Raw genomic sequence first — 19,396 nt, 5'->3', positions numbered from 1 at the left:
ACTCCACTCTTGGAGGGCACACACAAAGTAGTGTGTGTATTAGAACCCAGGGGAAGGAGCAGTGACCCCATAGGAGACTGAACCAGACATACCTGCTAGTGTTGGAAGGTCTCCTGCAGAGGTGGGAGCGGGGGTGGGGGGCTGTGGCTCACTCCGGGGAGGAAACTGGCAGCAGAAGTTCTGGGAAGTACTCCTTGGCATGAGCCCTCCCAGAGTCTGCCATTAGCCCGACCAAAAAGCCAGGTAGGCTCCAGTGTTGGGTCGCCTCAGGCCAAACAACAAACAGGGAGGGAACGTAGCACCACCCATCAGCAGAAAAGCTGATTAAAGTTTTACTGAGCTCTGCCCTCCAGAGCAACACCCAGCTCTACCAATCACCAGTCTCTCCAATCAGGAAGTCTGCACAAGCCTCTTAGATAGCCTCATCCACCAGAGGGCAGACAGCAGAAGCAAGAAGAACTATAATCCTGCAGCCTGTGGAACAAAAACCACGTTCACAGAAAGACAGACAAAATGAAAAGGCAGAGGATTTTGTACCAGATGAAGGAACAAGATAACACCCCAGAAAAACAACTAAATGAAGTGGAGATAGGCAACCTTCCAGAAAATGAATTCAGAATAATGATAGTGAAGATGATCCAAGACCCTGGAAAAAGAATGGAGGCAAAGATCGAGAAGATGCAAGAAATGTTTAACAAACACCTGGTAGAAATAAAGAACAAACACCTTGAAGAATTAAAGAACAAACAAACAGAGACAAACAATACAGTAACTGAAATGAAAAATACACTAAAAGGAATCAGCAGAGTACCTGAGGCAGAAAAACAGGTAAGTGACCTGGAAGACAGAATGGTGGAATTCACTGCTGCAGAACAGAATAAAGAAAAAAGAATGAAAAGAAACGAAGACAGCCTAAGAGACCTCGGGGACAACATTAAACACAACAATATTCACATGATAGGGGTCCCAGAAGGAGAAGAGAGAGAGAAAGGACCCAAGAAAATATTTGAAGAGAGTATAGTTGAAAACTTCCCTAACATGGGAAGGGAAATAGCCACACAAGTCCAGGAAGCACAGAGAGTCCCATACAGGATAAACCCAAAGAGAAACACACCACGACACACAGTAAACAAAGTGACAAAAATTAAAAAGAAAAACTACTGAAAACAACAAGGGAAAAACTACAAAAAAAATACAAGGGAACTCCCATAAGGTTAACAGCTGATTTCTCAGCAGAAACATTACAAGCCAGAAAGGAGTGGCATGATATATTTAAAGTGATGAAAGGGAAGAACCTACAACCAAGATTACTCTACCTGGCAAGGATCACATTCAGTTTTGAAGGAGAAATCAAAAGCTTTACAAACAAGCAAAAGCTAAGAGAATTCAGCACCACCAAACCAGCTACACAACAAATTCTAAAGGAACTTCTCCAAGTGGGAAACACAAGAGAAGAAAAGGACCCATAGAAACAAACCCATAACAATTAAGAAAATGGTAATAGGAACATACATATCGATAATTACCTTAAATGTGAATGGATTAAATGCTCCAACCAAAAGACACAGGCTTGCTGAATGGATACAAAGACAAGACCCATATATATGTTGTCTACAAGAGACCCACTTCAGACCTACGGACACATACAGATTGAAAGTGAGGGGATGGAAAAAGATATTCCATACAAAAAGAAACCAAAAGGAAGATGGAGTAGCAATACTCATATCAGATAAAATAGACTTTAAAATAATGAATGTTACAAGAGACAAGGAAGGACACTACACAATGTTCAAGGGATCAATCCAAGAAGAAGATATAACAATTGTGAATATATATGCACCCAACATAGGAGCACTTCAATACATAAGGCAACTGCTAACAGCTATAAAAGAGGAAATCAATACTAACACAGTAATAGTGGGGGACTTTAACACCTCACTTACACCAATGGACAGATTATCCAAACAGAAAATTAATAAGGAAACACAAGCTTTAAATGATACAATAGACCAGAGGTACTTAATTGATATTTATAGGACTTTCCATCCAAAAACTGCAGATTACACTTTCTTCTCAAGTGCACATGGAACACTCTCCAGGATAGATCACATCTTGGGTCACAAATCAAGCCTCAGTAAATTTAAGAAAATTGAAACCATATCAAGCATCTTTTCTGAACACAACACTATGAGATTAGAAATCAACTACAGGGGAAAAAACGTAAAAAACACAAACACAGGGAGGCTAAACAATACATTACTAAATAACCAAGAGATCACTGAAAAACTCAAAGAGGAAATAAAAAAAAAACTAGAGACAAATTACAATGAAAACACGACGATCCAAAACCTATGGGGTGTACCAAAAGCAGTTCTAAGAGGGAAGTTGATAGCTATACAAGCCTACCACAAGAAACAAGAAACAACTCAAATAAAAAATCTAACCTTACACCTAAAGGAACTAGAGAAAGAAGAACAAACAAAGCCCCAAGTTAGGAGAAGGAAAGAAATCATTAAGATCAGAGCAGAAATAAATGAAACAGAAACAATGAAAACAATAGCAAGGATCAATAAAACTAAAAGCTGGTTCTTTGAGACGATAAACAAAACTGATAAACCATTAGCCAGACTCATCAAGAAAAAGAGGGAGAGGCCTCAAATCCATAAAAGTAGAAATGAAAAAGAAGTTACAACAGACACCGCAGAAATACAAAGCATCCTAAGAGACTATTACAAGCAACTCTATGCCAATAAAATGGACAACTTGGAAGAAATGGACAAATTCATAGAAAGGTACAACCTTCAAAGACTGAACAAGGAAGAAATAGAAAATATGAACAGACAAGTCACAAGTAATGAAATTGTGATTAAAAATCTTCCAACAAACAAAAGTCCAGGATGAGAAGGCTTCACAGGTGAATTCTATCAAACATTTAGAGAAGAGCTAACACCCATGTTTCTGAAACTCTTCCAAAAAATTGCAGAGGAAGTAACACTCCCAAACTCATTCTATGAGGCCACCATCACCCTGATACCAAAACCAGACAAAGATACTACAAAAACAGAAAATTATAAACCAATATCACTGATGAATATAGATGCAAAAATCCTCAACAAAATACTAGCAAACAGAATCCAACAACACAATAAAAGGATCATACACCATGATCAAGTGGAGTTTATCCCAGGGATGCAAGGATTCTTCAATATATGAAAACACCATATTAACAAGTTGAAGAATAAAAATCATATGATCATCTAAACTGATGCAGAAAAAGCTTTTGACAAAATTCAACACCCGTTTATGATAAAAACTCTCCAGAAAGTGGGCATAAAGGGAACCTACCTCAACTTAATTAAGGACATATACGACAAACCCACAGCAAACATCATTCTCAATGGTGAAAAAGTGAAAGCATTTCCTCTAAGACAGGAACAAGACAAGGATGACCACTCTCACCACTCTTATTCAACATAGTTGTGGAAGTCCTAGCCACGGCAGTCAGAGAAGAAAAAGAAATAAAAGGAATACAAATTGGAAAAGAAGAAGTAAAACTGTCACTGTTTGCAGATGACATGGTACTATACATAGAGAAACCTAAAGATGCCACCAGAAAACTACTAGATGTAATCAATGAATTTGGTAAAGTTGCAGGATACAAAATTAATGCACAGAAATCTCTGGCATTCCTATATGCTAATGATGAAAAATCTGAAAGAGAAATTAAGGAAACACTCCCATTTACCACTGCAACAAAAAGAATAAAATACCTAGGAAGAAACCAACCAAGGGAGACAAAAGATCTCTATGCAGAAAACTATAAGACACTGATGAAAGAAATTAAACATGATACAAATAGATGGAGAGATACACCATGTTTTTTGATTGGAGGAATCAATATTGTGAAAATGACTATATTACCAAAGCAATCTACAGATTCAATGCAATCCCTCTCAAATTACCAATGGCATTTTTTACAGAACTAGAACAAAAAATCTTAAAATTTGTATGGAGACCCAAAAGACCCAGAATAGCCAAAGCAGTCTTGAGGGAAAAAAACGAAGCTGGAGGAATCAGACTCCCTGACTTCAGACTGTACTAGAAAACTACAGTAACGAAGACAATATGGCACTGGCCAAAAACAGAAACACAGATCAATGGAACAAGAAAAAAAGCCCAGAGATAAACCCACCCACCTATGGTCAACTAATCTATGGCAAAGGAGGCAAGAATATACAATGGAGAAAAGACAGCCTCTTCAATAAGTGGTGCTGGTAAAACTGGACAGCTACATGTAAAAGAATGAAATTAGAACACTCCCTAACACCATACACAAAAATAAACTCAAATGGATTAGATACCTAAATGTAAGACTAGACACTATAAAACTCTTAGAGGAACACATAGGAAGAACACTCTTTGACCTAAATCACAGCAAGATCTTTTTTGACCCACCTCCTAGAGTAATGGAAATAAAAACAAAAATAAACAAATGGGACCTAATGAAACTTCAAAGCTTTTGCGCAGCAAAGGAAACCATAAACAAGACGAAAAGACAACCCTCAAAATGGGAGAAAATATTTGCAAATGAAACAACGGACAAAGGATTAATCTTCAAATATATAAACAGCTCATGCAGCTCAATATTACACAAACAAACAACTGAATCCAAAAATGGGCAGAAGACCTAAATAGACATTTCTCCAAAGAAGATATACAGATGGCCAAGAAGCACATGAAAAGCTGCTCAACATCACTAATTATTAGAGGAATGCAAATCAACCCTACAATGAGGTATCACCTCACACCAGTTAGAATGGGCATCATCAGAAAATCTGCAAACAACAAATGCTGGAGAGGGTGTGGTGAAACGGGAACCCTCTTGCACTGCTGGTGGGAATATAAATTGATACAGCCACTATGGAGAACAGTATGGAGGTTTCTTAAAAAACTAAAAATAGAATTACCATATGATCCAGCAATCCCACTACTGGGCATATACCCAGAGAAACCATAATTCAAAAAGACACATGCTCCCCAATGTTCACTGCGGCACTATTTACAATAGTCAGGTCATGGAAGCAACCTAAATGCCCATCGACAGATGAATGGATAAAGAAGTTGTGGTACATATATACAATGGAATATTACTCAGCCATAAAAAGGAATGAAATTGGGTCATTTGTAGAGACGTGGATGGATCTAGAGACTGTCATTCAGAGTGATGTATGTCAGAAAGAGAAAAACAATTTTTTTTATTAACACATATATGTGGAATCTAGAAAAATGGTACAGATGAACCAGTCTGCGGGGCAGAAATAGAGACACAGATGTAGAGAAGAAAAGTATGGACACCAAGGGGGGAAAGTGGTGGGGGGTGGTGTGGTGGTGTGATGAATTGGGAGATTGGGATTGACATATATTCACTAATATGTATAAAATGGATAACTAATAAGCACCTGCGGTATAAAAAAATAAATAAAATTCAAAAAGAATAAAGAAAAAAAGAAAGAAGGAAAACCTACCATTTGCGAAAATATGGATGTACCTTGGGGGCATTATGCTAAGTGCGATAAGCAGGTAGAGGAAGACAAATATTGTATTATATAACTTATATGTGGAACCTAAAAAAGTCAAACTCATAAAAACAGAGTAGAATGAGTTATTTTCTAAGCACTAATTCCCTGAAGTACAGGATATAAACAATTTTTAGGACATAATGCTAAATTCCCTTTCATGCAAGTTGTACCAATTTAACTATCACCAGCAGTGTATGATACAACCTTCTTTAATGCAAACCAGGTATTATTTTAGAAATTTTCCCTAATTTGATAGAAAAATGGTGATTCTGTTGCATTAATTTGCTAATAAGGTTGAATATTCTTTCATGTATTTATTAGTTATTTGTAGTTCCTCAATTGTGAGGCAGAACTGACTTAGTCTTTGGGATAGCAGGTAGTTCTGGAAAGCTTCCCTGGAGAAATGTCTAAACTGAGACCTAATGGGTTAAACAGATATCATCCAGGCACAAAATACTTATCAACTACGAGGCGGAAAAAAAGCAAATTTACAGCAGAGAAATATGGCAGATACCACCTTAATGAAGCCATCAAACTTAACATGAAGAGTAATGGGACAAATCCACATCTTGTACTTCCTGATTATGTCCTGAGGACACATCTTACCTCTGTGGTATTCTTTCCAAAAATGCATAGCTTGAAACAAATCATGAGGAAATATCACACAAAATCAAATTGAAGGACGTTCTATAAAACAATCTTTAAAAATGCCAAGGTCATAAAAGGTGAGTAAAGTCTAAAGTATTATCAGGTTAAAGAAGCCCAAAGAGACATTACAACTAAACATAACATGTTATCCTGGATTGGATCCTGGATCATAAGGGTTTTCTTGTTTGTTTTTGTGTTTTGCTATAAATGATATTATTGGGACAATTAAAGAAATTTGAATGGGGTCTTTGGATTAAGTTGTAGTATAATGCCAGTGTTCATTTCCTGATTTTGATGATTGTACCATGGTTATGGGACAGTCTTTGAGGAAATTCACTCTGAACTATTCAGGAGACATGAGGCATCATGTCTGCAATTTACTCTCAACTGGTTCAAAAACAATAATGTGTATGTGTAAATAGAAAGAGAAAGCAGGGACTTCACTGGTGGCGCAGTGGATAGGAGTCTGCCTGCCAATGCAGGGGGCTCGGGTTCGATCCCTGGTCCGGGAGGATCCCACATGCCACGGAGCAACTGAGCCCGTGCTCCACAACTACTGAGCCTGCGCTCTAGAGCCCGTGTCCCACAACTACTGAGCCCACACGTCACAACTACTGAAGCCTGCGTGCCTGGATCCCGTGCTCCGCAGCAAGAGAAGCCGCCACAAGGAGAAGCCCATGCACCACAACGAAGAGTAGCCCCCGCTTGCCGCAACTAGAGAAAGGCCACGCACAGCAACAAAGACCTAATGCAGCCCAAAATAAATAAATACATTAATAAATAAATAAAGTGTATATCCCTTAACCCAATGTTTTCACTTTTAGGAATCTATCCTACAAAACTATTTGTGCAAGTTCACCAGGATATATGTACAAGGATCCACACTAAAGCATTATCATCAACAAAGTAATTATTAAATATTGAAAAGAATGAATTAGATTACCTGTATGAAAGAGGATGTTTGGTTATGTTGTTCAGTGAAATGTGAGATTGTTGAATTTAAAAATTCAGGTTACATAGAGGTAAATAGAGTAGGGTTTAGTTTTTAAAAATAAGCTCAATATCTGTATCACTTTGGTAATTAAAATACATAAAAAAGAAAATGGTTACCTAGGGAATATATATTTTGTAGGGACAAAGTTCTATATTAATTAATTCAACCACATTAATTATATAGTTTAAATTTTCTATGAACTTATTTTTGGTTTATTTTATCTGTCATAGCCTAGCAGTGGCTTTTGTTAAATTGTCCCTTTATAACTGTTTCTATTTTGCCTTGTATTTCTAATACATTTTGCTCTGTATTAATTGAAACTACATTCCAGGCCAGACTTTCTCATTGTAGGCTGTGCCTTCTATCTGGACCCTCTTTGTCCTCTTTTGTTCCATGTAATACTTTTTGCTTTGAATTCTACTTCATTTGAATTTACGTAGTCACCCGTACTCTTTTTTGCTTATTTTGGCCACACTTTGTCCATCCTTCTGTTTTTAATCTTTCTGTAGCAATTTGTCGTCTTAGAGCTCTTAGAGGTGGTATAGGTATAGACTGGATTTCCTTTCTTCGTTGTTTAAATCACTCTGTGCCTTTGCCTTTAGGTAGGGGAAACAAATCAAGCCATGTGTATTTATCATTATAATGAATATGTTTGATCCTATTCCTACTATCCTATTTTATGCCTTCTTGCTGTTTCCATAGATGAAAGCTGAAATTAAGGCAGTAGCAGTGGGAAGGAAGAGATGAAGGCAAGTGGAACACAATAATGATGATGAAGATAACAATATAGGGGATGCAGGAGAGTGAGGGGGGTGGAGGATTGAGAGATGGTTCCCTGATATCAAGCTTTGTCAACTAGTGTATGGAAGGAAAAAAAGCCTCCTTTTGTTTGCTTTTGTAGTGATAGAGATGATGAGTTTAGTTTAAGATATGTTTTCTAAGGTCTTTATATGATATGTAAATAGAGATATGCTACAAAAGCAGTTGTACATAAAAATCTGGAACTTATGAAAGAAGTCTTCACCTATATGTCCATAGTTATACTGGAGACTCTGAATACTGCCTATGGTTTAAAAGACCAATTAATTTGATGATGGTCCACATTCATGTTAAGGCTTTATCTATGGCAAAGGTGTACCAGAATTCCTTATCCCACACTTGGTAAAAACAAAGCAAGGAAAATTACCTTTGCCATTCCAACTGAACTGGCATTCAATTCTGAGATTCCTTGGTTGGTCTTATCTCCACGTTCCCATATCCCGAAGTCCTGGCATAAAATAACCAACACACCATTATCAAATCATCACTACTAAACACTTACTAGATACACAAACCTTGAATAAAAGGCACAAGTATTAGCTAACTCGCCATACATACGCTTGCCCACAATGCTTATTAAGGAGAGGCCAATGAGTTGGGTTCCCCCTGTAGCTATTCTCCCAGTAGTTTTAAATTCTACTGGGGCCTCCAAGAAGTTAGAAGATATCTTGACAGTTGATCAGGACTAAGAACTGTAGCTTAGTTCATCTAAAGAGGTGCTTCTCAAAATTTTTCATCAAAGCAGACACCTAGGGGGTCTAGGAGACAGAGCCTAAACATCATCCAAATATTTTATCATAAACATCCAGTCTAATTTTACTCTCTATTGGCACTGACAATGTACCATGCACTTACCTATGCACTTTACACTATTACAGTTTCTTCCTTAATCTTTACATTTTATAGATGATGAAACTGAGGTACAAAGAGAGGTCAAGTGACTCACCCAAGGTCACATAGCTAATGAATAACAGAGCTAGGATTAGAGTCTAAGTGCTCCAAAGCCTACATTCTTAACCATAGTTCTATACGGTCCCTCGATAATACAAAGATAACATTTAAAATTACTTTTTAAAAACCTTTCATTTCCAAATAACTTTAGATTTACAGAGAAGTTGCAAAAATAGCAGTGAGTTCCCATACACCTTTCACTCAGCTTCCCCTAATGTTAATACCTGACATAACCACAGTACAATTGTCAAAGTGAAGAAATTTATATTAGTAAAATACTAGTAACCAAATTATGGACTTTACTAGGATTTCACCGTTTTTTCCCCTACTAATAGCCTTTTTTTTAAAGATTTTTTTTTGATGTGGACCATTTTTAAAGTCTTTATTGAATTTGCTACAATATTGCTTCTGTTTTATGTTTTGGTTTTTTGGCCGCAAGGCACGTGGGATCTTAGCGCCCCGACCAGGGATCGAACCCGCACCCCCTGCATTGGAAGGTGAGGTCTTAACCACTGGACTGCCATGGCAGTCCGACCTTTCTATGCATTCCAGGATCCAATCCAGAATACCATGCTGCATTTGTCATGCCTCCTTAAGTCTCTTCCAATCAGTTAGTTTCTCAAGCCTTATCTTTCATGACCTTGACACTTCCTGAAGATTAGTGGTCATATATTTTATAGATTTCCCTCAGTTTGGGTTTGCTTGATGTCTTCTCTTGATTAGATTGAGGTTATGCATTTTTGGCAAGAATACTAGAATACTACAAACATTATGCTCCTTCTTAGCACATCATATCAGAGGTATACGATGTTGATGTCATTACTGGTGATGTTAACCTTAATGACTTGGTTAAGGTGGTGTCTGCAGAGTTTCTCCATTTTACTGTTACTATTTTTCTATTATACTATTGTATTACTATACTACTTACAAGCATACCTCAGAGATATTGTGGGTTCAGTTCCAGACCACAGCAATAAAGTGAATACTGCAATAAAGCAAGTCACATGATTTTTTTGCTTTCCCAGTGCATATAAAAGTTATGTTTACACTATACTATAGTCTATTAAGTGTGCAATAGTATCATGTCTAAAAAACAATGCACATACCTTAATTTAAAAATACCTTGTTGCTAAAAAATGCTAACCATTATCTGAGACTTCAGCAAGTCATAATCTCTTTGCTGGCAGAGGGTTTGACACACTGCAAGAATTACCAGAATGTGACACAGAGACATGAAATGAGCAAATGCTGTTGTAAAAATCACACCAATAGACTTGCTTGACATAGGGTTATCACAAACCTTCAATTTGTAAAAAAACACATTAACTGTGAAGTGCAATAGAGCGAAGGAAGCACAGTGAAATGAGGTGTGCCTGTAATTAATAATTATCTTCAGAGAGATACTTTACGATTGTGCAAATATCTTGTTTCTCCTCAAACATCCACCCACTAATTTAGCATCCATCAGTGAATTGTGCCTGTGACAGTTATTACAGTGGTGATTTCAATGGTGATTTTCTAGTTCCTTCATTACCTCTACACTCATTAACTGCAATTCTTCTCTAAGGAAGAGTTATCCTTTCTCCCTCATTTATTTACTCAGCTATTTATTTACATCAGTATGAACTTATAGATATTTAGGTTATTCTCTGGGTTGTAATAAAATGTTATCATTATTTATTTTGCTCAAATTGTTCCAGCTCTGGCCACTGGGAGTTCTTCTAGGTTGGCTCCTGTGCCCTTTTGACATGCTCCATTTTTCTGAACACTTCCTCACTTTTTGTCACTATAAGATACCCAAATACAGTCTCATCTCGTATTTTCCCTGCCCCAGCCCTGGAATCAACCAATTCTACAAGGAATCCTGGTTTCTTTTATTAGAGAATGATAGTTACATTCAAGACTTGGATGCTGGTCCTCATTGCCACTGTGGTGTCAGGCTTCTAGGCCCTCTCATTGAACAGAACTTGGAAATACCCATGTGCACACATGCATGTGCGTGCACACACATGCACACACACCTATATTTATTTTGGTATTTACCTTAAATTACTTTTAATATCAAATCTTTGAGTCAAAAGATGGAGCTTCAGAAAGGTAAGCCATATTTATCCCATGGTGAGTCTCATCTGCCCCTAAACCCAGCTCTACACTAGTCTGTGTAGCAAAGATTAGAGTATGAGAAGGCACAAATATCATTAATTCTACTGCTGCAACCCTTGGCTGCAACAGAGAGGTCAGAGAACACTGGCTTTTACCCTGGATCACAGCAGGCCTATGGCATCAGAAAACAAAGCAATCCATCAACAAATAATGTCTGTCTGCATCAGATATGTCTATGTTAGAATTATCCTTCTGGTAAATATGGATTGACAGGTTGCAGATTTATCCTCACATCTGTAACAACTAAAAAACAGCTAACCAAACTAAAACAACTAAACAGCTAAAAAAAAAACTGGACTACTTATGACACAGCCATTTTCAATACAATGAACATCATGCAATGAAGAACAGCAAACCCTGAGAGAGATGTTAAATATATTATGACAATAAAAACCTACCTCATATGTAGTCATAAGAAAGAGTAACTATTTTTGTATAGTAAGCACTGAATCAATGTCTACAGATGATATTAAATACATGACTAAATTTTACTTCTAAGTAGCTAACTGACCCATAATACTCCTTAGCCATCTTGCTCCCATTAACCACAAACATTAAAATAAGACCACAATTTAGCCCCAGATTGCCCAATACATACCATGAAGTATTACAGAGTTTGAAAGGAATGAAAGCATTGCACCTTGACCCTCCTGCCTCTGTAAATCCCTTGGGGAAAGGCAAACAGAGGACGACAGAGCTTAGTAAAGAGGCTGAAGGCAATTTCTGCCAGAAGCGTTATAGATTGGTTCACTATGAGGGGAGCATTAAGAGAAGGATTAGGTTGTCCAGTATTTTAAGAACATCACATGTTTATAATTCATTCCAAAATGAGTACTTACAGCAGTTTTATATGCAGCTTCGATGTAAAACACAAGGTTCTGTATGAAATTAACTTCATCTAGGCTGTGGACGATATGAAGTCCTGAGGAAAAAGAGAATAAAGATATAGAGCTAGTCAATTATCACTACAGGCTTTACAGGCAGCCACAGTGACTAACTGACCCCCCTATACCAAATAATCCCACTCCCGCTTAGGAATAATGGGAGACACTTTGATTCCTAAAGCATAAAAATAACACCACAAATCAGTCCTAGGCTACTCTTCAACTAAGTAAGATACCACCATATTTTAACATGAAAGAATTTTAATTGTTATTTGTAGGCTTTAATGGAAAGTATCCGACTCCTAATTCTACAGGTAACTAATTTGTGCTGTGTTTAAATATACAAACCTAGGCATCTGGAAAAAGAAAGACAAATATTTCAAAGAAGACTTGGAGGGAGTCTAAATACTAAGAAGTAGATAAAGATTATGATTTTAAGAACTCAAAACCATATTTTGGGGAGTAAAAATGATAATTATTCTAAATATAAGCTATATAAAGATAGGGCTTATAAATAAAATGTTTTGCATGAATCATACATTCAATTTTCAAAACAACCCTAAGAGGTGGGTACCTCTGTTTTCTGCCTGAGGCTTAGAGAAGTTAAACATTTGCCTCAAGTCATGTAACTAATAAATAGTGGAACCAGGATTCAATTGACTATCAACTTCTGTTTCACTTCAGAGACTGAGTTCCCAACCAAGATGCTATACTGCTTCCAAATATGCACAATATGATCCATTTTTGTTTAAAAACTAACTTCTTTCCCCTCCCCTGCCATCAAGGGAAATACCAACAATTACACAGTGAAAGTTTTTCCCCCACCCAGAATCACATCACTCCCACCCTGCCAAATCTCCTCTCTGGGAGAAACCAGTCTTACCAGTTTCCTCCGTATCCTTTCAGAGATACATTATGCATATACAAAAATTATACAAAGAGTAGTATACTATGATGCACCTTGCCTTTTTCATATATAACTTCGAGAAAAGTTTAAATATATCTGCCTCATTTTTTTAATGGCTACATAGCATTCCACTGAATGGCTATTCATGTAACCTGTTCCCTATTGAAAGACATTTAGGTTGTATCTAATCTTTTATCACTACAATCAATGCTGCAATGAATATCTGTGTATTTACATCTTTGTGTACATGCACCAGTATATCAAGGTAAATTCTTAACTGCTGAGTCACAGATTTATGCATTTTCCTCAACATTTTATTTTGAATATTTTCAGACAAAAAAATAAAAGAATTTTACATGGCACCTGCAGATTTTACACACCATCTGGACTCAACCACTAACATTTTACTGTACTTTTTAATCACATATATATCCATGCAACAGTCCACCTTATTTTTTGATACATTTCAAAGTAAGCTTCAAATATGGGTACACTTCTCTCTAAATACTTCACCACATGTACAATTAAATGTTGATGATCATCACCAAGTTATTCTGCAAAGAAGTTCCACAGTTTACATACCAACTAGCGCTGCCTGCCTTTTTCCAACACATTTTGTAAACACAGGCTTTAATAAAAGTTTCTGATCTTTACCATTCTAATGGATGAGAAATAGAATTTCCTTGCACTTTAATTTGTAGCTTTTTTATTTTGAGTAAGGTTGTCTTTTCTTATGTTTATAAGCCAACTCTATTTCTTTTCCTATGAACTGTTTGTTTTTTCATGTCCTTCACCAATTTCTATTGAATTGCTGGTCCTTCTGTTATTAATATATTAATAAATATTAAGGAAATTAGAATTTTGCCCATCATATGTTACAACTATTTTTCCTAGTTTGTTTGAACTTTGATTTTGTTTACAGTATATTTTTCTTCTCAGAAGCTTTTATTAAAAAGCTTTATCCCATGAATGTTTCTAGTACTTTCCGTTTCTTTTTTTGCATTTAAATCTTTGATCTATTGACAAATATGTTAAATCACAGAACTCTAACTTTAAAATTAAAAAGGACTATATGATTCAGATCATCAGATTGCAAACTCCTCCTGATCCGTGCCTCTGTCAAAACAGCAACCACAGCACAGGGCAGCATCAGCAGCAAAGGGTCTTTCTTGTAGCAGTAATGACCTACCTTAATTTCTTGGATAGAGAGGAAAAAAGAAAAGAGAGGTAGTAATATTGGATATCAGCTTCATAGCTTTATCTTGTCACCTTTGTGTGCCAAGGTGCTTGAACAGAGATTGAGAGAAGGCAGTAGATGTGAAACTGGTTTTGTCCATCTCTTAGGCTTGTGTCACAGCTAACTAGTCACTATACCATATAAATGCCATATGTCTACCATTTGTCCCTTTGCTCATGATATTCTGTTTACATGGCTTTCTCCACATCTTGAAATCCTAACTGTTCTTTCAAGGCCAAGCTCAAATGCTATCTCCTCTTATGATGCTCTCATTGATTCCCCTCTTTGGTGCTTCACAGAATTTTATTTTTCTTACTCTTATGAACTTATTTTTTACTTGTACCATAGATAAATCTTTACCTGAATTTGAAGGAATTTTATTTACATTTGTAAGTCCCCAAAAGTATCTCACATAGCCCCTAAAAGTATCTCACATACTAATGTGAGTGGTATTAAACAATATTGAATAGTAGATGTTCAATAATTACTTATTGAATGATCTTAAACAACCCTGTCAACCACAGGAGAGGGACCTGTCTCTTGAAGCAAAGCCATACATGTAGGACCTGTGGTTCCTGTCCCTTCTATGGAGCCAAGGTGTTGCTTGTAGAACAGAGGATGCGGAGGTGAGACACACAGGTTAAATGAAGTAGGCTTGGGTAAGGCTAAAGATGGCAGTGCTGTATAAAGCATACTAAAATATGTAGGGCTCGAGAAATGAGGCTGACTCAGTGTTCTACTCCACACACTGACTTGCACTCACCTAAAATTTAGCCTTTCTCTCCCTTATTTTTAAAAACAATATTGAGATATAACTCACATACCATGCAATTCACCCATTTCAAGTACATAATTCAATGGTTTTTAGGGTATGCAGAGTTCTGCAACCATCACCACAGTCAATTTTAGAACATTTTCATCACTCCCCAAAGAAACCCTGTATCTGTAGCATCACTCCCCATTTCCCTTCAACACTTGTCCCATCGTTCCCCTACCCCACCTCTTGCCGAGCAATTACTAATCTTCTGTATGTCTCTATAGATTTGCCTTAATAGATATTCATATAAATGCAATCATACAATATGTGACATATTATGTCTGGGTTCTTTCACTTAGCATGTTTTCAAGGTTCATCCATGTTGTAGCACATATCAGTACTTCATTTCTTTTTATTGCTAAAAAATATTCCATTGTACAGATATATCACATTTTATTTATCCAATGAGTAGTTAGTTGAGGGACATTTAGGTTGCTTCCATTTTTTTGGCTATTATAAACAATGCTGCTATGAACATTCATGTATGTGCACAAGCTTTTGAGTGAACATGTTTTCATTTCTCTTGAGTATATACCTAAGAGTGAAACTGCTAGATCATATGGTAACTCTGTTTAACCTTGTAAGAACTGCCAGACTGTTTTACAAAGTGGCTGTACTATTTTACATTCCCATCAGCAGTGTATGAAGCTTCCAATTTCTCCATATCCTCAGAAACACTTGTTATTTTCTGTTTTTTTGATTATAGCCATCCCAGAGGGTGTGACATGGTATCTCATTATGGTTTGCATCTGCATTTCCCTAGTGACTTATGATGTTTAGCATTTTTTCATGTACTTAATGGCCACGTGAATATCTTTGGAGAAATGTCAATTCATATTCTTGGCCCATTTCAAATTAGGTTATCTTTTTATTATTGAGTTGTGAGAGTTCTTTATATACTCTAGATACAAATTTCTTATCAGATATATGATTTACAAATATTTTCTATCATATTGTGGGCTGTTTTTTTTTTTACTTTCTTACAGGGGCCCTTTGAAGCACAAAAGTTGAAAAACAGAAGTTTATCTTAAGTTGATAAATTCCAATTTATTTTTTCTTTAGTTGCTTATGCTTTTGGTGTCATATCTAATAGGGCCTTGTCTAACCCAACGTCAGGAAGGTTTACTCCTATATGTTCCTCTAAGTGTTTGTTATAAACTCGAATTTGTTCCCCCCAAATTCACATGTTGAAGCCCTAACCCCCAATGTGACTGTATTTGGAGATAAGGCCTTTAAAGAGGCAATTCATTTTAAATGAGGTCATAAGGGTGGGGTCCTTATACAATAGGGAATGGTATCCTTATTACAAGAGACATCAGGAATGCACACACACAGAGAAAAGGCCATATGAAGACAGGCGAGAGGGTTCATCTGAAACCAGCCCTGCTGACACCTTGATCTTGGACTTCTACCCTCCAGAACTTTGACAAAATAAATTTCTGCTGTTTAAGCCACCCATTCTGCAGTATTCTGTTATAGAAGACTCAGAGGATTGAGATCTTTTTACAGTTTTCCTTCTTACATTAAAGACTATGATTCATTTTGAGTTAGTTTTTGTCTATGTTGGAGGAAAAAGTCTGATTTCATTCTTTTGCATGTGGATATCTGGTTTTCCCAGCATAATTTGTTGACAAGACCATTCTTTCCCCATTGAATTATCTTGGCACCCTTGTCAAAAATCAACTATCCATAATGTGATGGTTTATTTCTTGACTCTCAATTCTATTCTGTTATTCTATATGTTTATCCTTATGCCAGCATCACAGTATTTGCAAGTTAAGTTTTGAAATCAGAAAGTGTGAGTCCTCCAACTTTGTTCTTTTTCTAAGTTGTTTGGGCCATTCTGGGTCCTTTGGATTTTCATATACATTTTAGGAACAGCTTGTCAATTTCTGCAAAGAAGACAGCTGGGATTTTCACAGAAATTGCAATGAATCTATAGATCAGTTTGGGAAATGTTGCTATCTTAACAGTAAGTCTTCTGATCCATGAACACAGGATGTCTTTCTAATTTAACATTTCTGATTCTCTCATTTGTTCCTGTGGATTTGAGTTACCATTTGGTATCATTTCCTTAATTCAATATAGCTTTGCTCCCACCCACGTCCTTAGTTCTGATATTATCAATTTACATTTTTATATGCTGTAAGTCCAACAATACAAGTATATTGTTTTATATAATTGATTTTTAGGTCAGTTAAGAAAGAAGAAATATGCAATTATATCATATTTTATAATTATTTTTACCAGTGATCTCTTTGTGTGTGTGTATTCCAATTACTGTCTGCAGTCCTCTGATTTTAGTATAAAGAACTTCTTTTAGTATTTCTTGTAAGGTAGGTCTATTAGCAACAAATTCTCTCACTGTTTGTTTATCTGGGAATGTCTTCATCTCAATTTGTTTTTGAGAGAGAGTTTTGCTGGATATAAGATTCTTGGTTGACAGGTCCTTTTCTCAGCCCTTTGAATATATCATTCCACTGCCTTCTGGGCTCCACTTTTTTTCTGATGAGAAGACAGTTGATAATCTTATTTGGATTCCCTTATACATAACAAGTAATTTTGCTCATAGTGCTTTCAAGATGTTTGTTTTTGGCTTTTAACATTTTTTCTATGATGTTTCTGGGTATGAATCTCTGTTTATCCTACCTGGAGATCTTTGAGCTTCTTAGATATGTAGATTAATATTTTTCATCAAATTTGGGATGTTTTTAGCCATTATTTCTTTAAAAATATTTTCTGGTCCTTACTCTCCTCTGGTACTCTTATTACACAAGTTGGTGTCCTACATTTCTCTGGGGTTTTATTCATTTTTCTTTATTATTTTTTCTTATTCTTCAGACTGCATAATCTCTGTTGATCTATCTTCAAGTATGCTGATCTTCTCCTCTGCCAGCTCAAATCTATGAGTCTCCCTAGTGAATCTTTCATTTTCAACTTTCCATTTGCTTCATTTTTATCTCTTTAGTGATATTCTCTATTTGACGAAATACAATCATCATATATTCCTTTACTTCTTTAAGCATGGTGTCCTTTAGCTTTCTGGACACTTTTATAGTAACTGCTTTGAAGTCTTTGTTTCCTAAGTTCAACATATGCTTCCTCTCAAAGGCAGCTTCTGTTACCTGCTTTTTTTCTTGTGTTGGCTCAGGCTTTCGTGTTTCTTTGCACGTCTCATAAATTTTTGCTGAAAACTGGATATTATAGATAATATGTTGTAGTAATCTATAGATATTGATACCCTCCCCTACGGGACTTGTTTTTTGTTTACCTATTTATTTGTTTAGTGACTTGGATTATTTTGGTGAAATTTATTTTCCCCATAGTATGCAGCCTCTGAAGTTGTTCTTCAGAGGGTGCTGCTTTGGACATGTACACTGTCACCCCAGGAAGACAGTGGTTTTAGCTTTAGCGACTGTATCTTTTTGTGATCCATTAAATATCTGCCTCTGTTGGTATCTTTCCCAGATGTTAATCTCCACTAATTGCCAGCTGATTGTTCTATTATATTGTACAATGCCCCAAGGCATAAATTGCTCCACAATCTCATTCAATTAAATTCAGGCCCCACTTCAGGTGGTCTTTGATGCCAGTCTTTGAAATTTGTTCTAACCCTAGGAGGGCTGTTTTTAGCTCTCTCTTTCCTTGGTTCTCTGTTAAGACTTCTAGCTAGTCTATGGGTTAGCTTGCTGCTCTTATTATTGAGTTATCAGCCTCCTCTCAATTTCTTAGAACCAAAATCTTCAATTGTTTTTGAGTGCCCTTAGGCTTGAACTTTCCCACACTCTGTTCCAGATAAAGTCAGTTCTCTTGGGAGAAGCTATGGAGCTTTCTGTTCTTATGGCCAGCCCCATCATCCATGCTACTAGAAAGGTGGGCCAGGCCTATTATTCTTGGCCTGCTCTGCCTGGGATTAAGCTTCCACTCCATGAGTGGGACTGGGGGGTAGGAAGGGAGTTCCAAACCTCTTAATTATTCTTGGCTAGACTAGAACTTCTGCAACACAGAGCTGGGGATGGTGAGAAATGCTGGCAACCTACCTCTCTCAGGGAGATATCATAGCCCTAGACTGGGAGCTGAGGGGAGAGGGAGCCTTGTACTCCTGGCTACAACCACTTCAAGTAGTGCTTCTGTCATGGTGACCTTGGGGCAGGGGAGGGAATAGTTGTGGCCCAAATGCCATACTCTCTCACTGTTAAGATTTAGATTTCCTTGAATAAATGTTTTTCCACTTGCTGTGTGCCCTTAGGACAATTTCCAGTGACTTTAAATGGTCGGTTTTATAAAATTAAATTTCACCATTTATGGCTATTTTGCTGGGGAGAGGGTCTGTGGAGCTTCTCTGCCACTATCCTGTAAGTGGCAATCAGCTTCTGTCTAAGCCTCTGTTAACCAAG

The 19,396-nt window shown here is 36.8% G+C and overlaps 1 protein-coding gene across 7 annotated transcripts in view; it reads right to left on the bottom strand.

Moving 5' to 3' along the window:
- PHKA1 (phosphorylase kinase regulatory subunit alpha 1) overlaps positions 1–19,396 on the bottom strand; it is a 131,140-nt gene that overhangs the window by 100,062 nt on the left and 11,682 nt on the right. For 4 of the 7 annotated variants that reach the window (XM_060292559.1, XM_060292560.1, XM_060292562.1 and 1 more), the window contains exons 5-7: positions 11,994–12,076; positions 8,408–8,488; positions 6,186–6,215 (exon numbers count right to left, since the gene is read on the bottom strand). In XM_060292559.1, coding sequence (XP_060148542.1) covers positions 6,186–6,215; positions 8,408–8,488; positions 11,994–12,076 — 194 coding nt within the window. The remainder of the gene's footprint in view (positions 1–6,185; positions 6,216–8,407; positions 8,489–11,993; positions 12,077–19,396) is intronic. The other 3 variants (XM_030851037.2, XM_030851038.2, XM_030851039.2) reach the window with 1 other exon arrangement.

Source organism: Globicephala melas, chromosome X (assembly GCF_963455315.2).
Source record: "Globicephala melas chromosome X, mGloMel1.2, whole genome shotgun sequence".
Taxonomy (NCBI): domain Eukaryota; kingdom Metazoa; phylum Chordata; class Mammalia; order Artiodactyla; family Delphinidae; genus Globicephala; species Globicephala melas.
Note: the sequence above shows the minus strand (reverse complement) of the source record. Positions and strands in the feature narration are given on the sequence as shown.